Source organism: Pecten maximus, chromosome 6 (assembly GCF_902652985.1).
Source record: "Pecten maximus chromosome 6, xPecMax1.1, whole genome shotgun sequence".
Classification (NCBI taxonomy): Eukaryota; Metazoa; Mollusca; class Bivalvia; order Pectinida; family Pectinidae; genus Pecten; species Pecten maximus.
In genome coordinates, this window is record NC_047020.1 from 9,612,474 (window position 1) to 9,616,473 (window position 4,000).

General features: G+C 37.9%; 1 protein-coding gene across 1 annotated transcript; it reads left to right on the forward strand.

The window, feature by feature from the left end:
* The first annotated feature begins 2,872 nt into the window (after positions 1-2,872).
* LOC117329988 lies at positions 2,873-4,000 on the forward strand. Its single transcript, XM_033888221.1, has one exon. The coding sequence runs from the start codon at positions 2,873-2,875 to the stop codon at positions 3,998-4,000; it is 1,128 nt and encodes a 375-aa protein (XP_033744112.1).

Consider the following 4,000-nt stretch of genomic DNA (forward strand, 5'->3'; position numbering starts at 1 on the left):
TGAAATATCCTGCCAATATTGTATCGTGCATGTCTTGGGCGTTTCAAAAGCGGTTTTAGTGACTGATTCTTAACAGTTTTGTGATATAGTATATAGTGTATAGACTATCCGGTTTTTTACCCTGTTAATCGTAAAACCCTAAAATAACACGCTTACCCAACGGAGCAACATGAGTTTAAAGGGGACGTGAGCTAGAAATAGCCTTGGTAATTTGTATACATGCTGTACAATACGACACCATCGTGGCTTTGTAGATGTGTAGATGACTGGGGATTCAGGTTTATGTGTGTTTTAAGGGTCACCCTACTACTACTGATGTGTGAACTACATAACGATCATGATATTAAGTATGTTGCATATACACAACCGTAGTTATTTACCTTAAATATTATCAAACGTAAACTTCCTTATACATAATCTAAACTAACTTATACATGGATAATAACTAGATGTTTGCCAATATCAATATTGACAATACTTAAGTCGGATGTATAAAGGGATAGTGTGCTGGTTTATTGTGTGACGTAAAGTCTATCAATTGTCTGAATAAAAACATCATCTTACGTCCAATATCGTCTTGTACAGCCAGGGGACGTGTTTATTTGTATAATAAGGACATGGTAATTTATAGTTAGTTTCTAATGTTCGTTCTGATTGAAACAAATTCACTGTTATAGGATTGCAGGTATGCTATATGTTTCACTCCATATCTAGAGCCGCATATTCATGAGAATGAATATGCGGCTATACATTAATTAAAATCAATTCAACACTACCAGGAACACATTTAGTTCAGGATATTGGTGAGATATGGCACCATGGGTTGGTGCTAGGACGCAAGGGCTACTTGATCGAAAGGTCGCTAGTTCGAGTTCCGGCACGGACGCTTGAACAATATACTTTACTACGCGGTGTTCCAGTCGACTCCGCTGTAAATGAGTACATGGTAATGTAATGTAGGACATGTCGTGTGAAGCGGTCAGTGTATGTTTCCCCAGGGACAGAGAAAGACATTGGATGTGTGCTAAAGGTCCAATAACCACGGATACTATTTTGTGAGCTGCCTTAAAACGGCTATGTTTCTGTGATATATTTGTTACTATACATATAGCATATAAAACTAAACTGCAGATTATCATATAGAAATCCATATCTTTATTATTGAAAAATCGGCATCTTCCTTCGCGAAACGCAAGACACATTTGTTAGTAGATAAATCTTCTGCGTTTTCAAGGGTGATATGGAATAAATAAACTGTTTACAAGGAACAAGGGTGATACTGAATAAATAAACTGTTTACAAGGAACAGGGGTGATATGGAATAAATCAACTGTTTACAAGAAACAAGGGTGATATGGAATAAATCAACTGTTTACAAGGAACAGGGGTGATATGGAATAAATCAACTGTTTACAAGGAACAAGGGTGATATGGAATAAATCAACTGTTTACAAGGAACAAGGGCGATATGGAATAAATGAACTGTTTACAGGGAACAAGGGTGATATGGGGTAAATAAACTGTTTACAAGTAACAAGGGTGATATGGAATAAATAAACTGTTTACAAGAAACAAGAGTGATATGGAATAAATAAACTGTTTACAAGTAACAAGGGTGATATGGAATAAATAATCTGTTTACAGGGAACAAGGGTGATATGGAATAAATAAACTGTTTACAGGGAACAAGGGTGATATGGAATGAATAAACTGTTTACAGGGAACAAGGGTGCTATTGGATAAATAAACTGTTTACAGGGAACAAGGGTGATATAGAATTAATAATAAACTGTTTACAAGGAACAGGGGTACTATTGGATAAATAAACTGTTCACAAGAAACAAGGGTGATATGGGGTAAATAAACTGTTTACAAGTAACAAGGGTGCTATTGGATAAATCAACTGTTTACAAGGAACAAGGGTGATACTGAATATATAAACTGTTTACAAGGAACAAGGGCGATATGGAATAAATAAAATGTTTACAGGAACAAGGGTGATATAGGATAAATAAACTGTTTACAAGGAACGACGGTGATATGGAATAAATCAACTGTTTACAAGGAACAAGGGTGATATGGAATGAATAAACTGTTTACAGAGAACAAGGGTGCTATGGAATAAATAATCTGTTTACAAGGAACAACGGTGATATGGGATAAATAAAACAGGAATTGAATGCAATGAGATACGGCTTTAGCAGTACCTTGTATTGATAGTGAAATATCGAAAACATTGCCTTGGCCTTGTAATGGGATTATACTATTGACGTGTCGTCATCTGTACATAGTCATTGTTATAAGGCTTTAACATAGAGAGAGGACGCGCATGTCTTAAGAACCATTGATACATTCCATGATTCGAAATTTCACTTTGAATGGTACATTATTGGAAGATACCGTCATTCAACATCTTAATATTTCACTTTGAATTACGTATGTCTATCAACTACTAGAGGTTGTCGTTGTTCGTTTTAATTTTGGAGAAGGGACAAAAAATAATACCATAGCCAGCATGTCGAGTGGTAATGTATCAGGATTGGGCGCGCTATCTTCTGTGAGCGGGTCCTTCTACAGATGGCTTGAGGACGACGTAGTGGACAACATAGCAGGCGCAGCCATGTCGATTATATTCTTGGTTGGGATGGTGCTTAATATCTTAGTTATTCGTGTACTCTCTTCAAACAATCACCAGACTATGACGAGTAAACCCATTTTTGTTCAGTTGATTATTATAGATTTTGTTTCGTATATATTTATAATTTTGCCTGGAAGTGTATCCGCGTTCAATGACTCTGTTATATTTCCGGATGGAGTATGTCTGATAAATGGACTGTGTGTGACGATATGTTGGCTTGGATCGTTCGCCTTCATGACTATCCTTTGCTGTGAAAGGACAATTAAACTATGGAAACCGGCAATCCACGAAAATGGTTTTGAAAAAAATCGACACGGTGTCATCATTGTAATTGCCGTGTGGTTAGTGTGTGTCGGTGTATCCGCACTTCCGCTGACCGGTTACGGAGAGGCAGACTACATCCCGCTCCAACAACGATGTGTTATCCACGACGATAACCATATCCACATGCACCTACTCTTTGTGTTTGGAATATACATCCCGTCTACCATTGTATGCCTTTGTGGAATTTTCACATATACTCGCAAGCGACAAATTGTTTTGTCCTTGTCAAAATTGAATAAACAAGTCGAAAATATCAATATGAAACTGACCAAGACAGCAGATGAAAATTCAGCTGCATCATCACCTAAACGGCATTCTTCTGAACGAAATGATTTAAGTGTGAGCGAAATAATTGAGGGGTCCACACAGGGTATTTCCCATACTGCTACAGAATCGGTACTAATTCAAGAGGGTAAATCCGTAACAAGCAGGGATTATAGAACTGTATCCGAGCCTATACACCATATGTCACATGATGACGCGTCTACTGACGTCACACCGGATAGAGAAGATGATGTTAGTAGTAAAGTAAGTCAACCAATGACACCCAGAACTGTAAATGACACAAAAATAGAAATATTATCAAGTGGTATAAACAGAGATAAAACCAAACTATCAAAAGTCAAAGTGATGTTCAATGTTTACCAATCATCCGCAGAAGAAAGGGACATAACTCTAACCGTCAGTTACATTCTGATGTTTTTGGTGGTGTTGGGTTTGTGGCTGCCGTATGTGGTGCTGTTATACTTGGATAATGACGAGGGTACTGTTTGGGGTGGCTGGTTCTCTCTCGTCGTGTTATTGTCCGACATATCTTATTGTATCAAGCCAGTTGTCTACCTTAGTCACAACCGGGTCCTAAAGAAGGCAGCTATGGCGTCATTTCCAGAGTCAGTGAGGAAACGGGCAGCGAAGACACAAGAAGCACTCAAGACAATCTCGAAGAAACTCGATAGTTTAGTTTTTATACGAATGCCGGATACCAAATCGTTAATAGACATAGAAAGGGACAGGGTACGCGTATCACCAACGGTTTAA

Excerpts from the sequence above, each read along its gene's own strand:
- LOC117329988 (XM_033888221.1), top strand. The coding sequence starts at position 2,873 with ATGACTATCCTTTGCTGTGAAAGGACAATTAAACTATGGAAACCGGCA.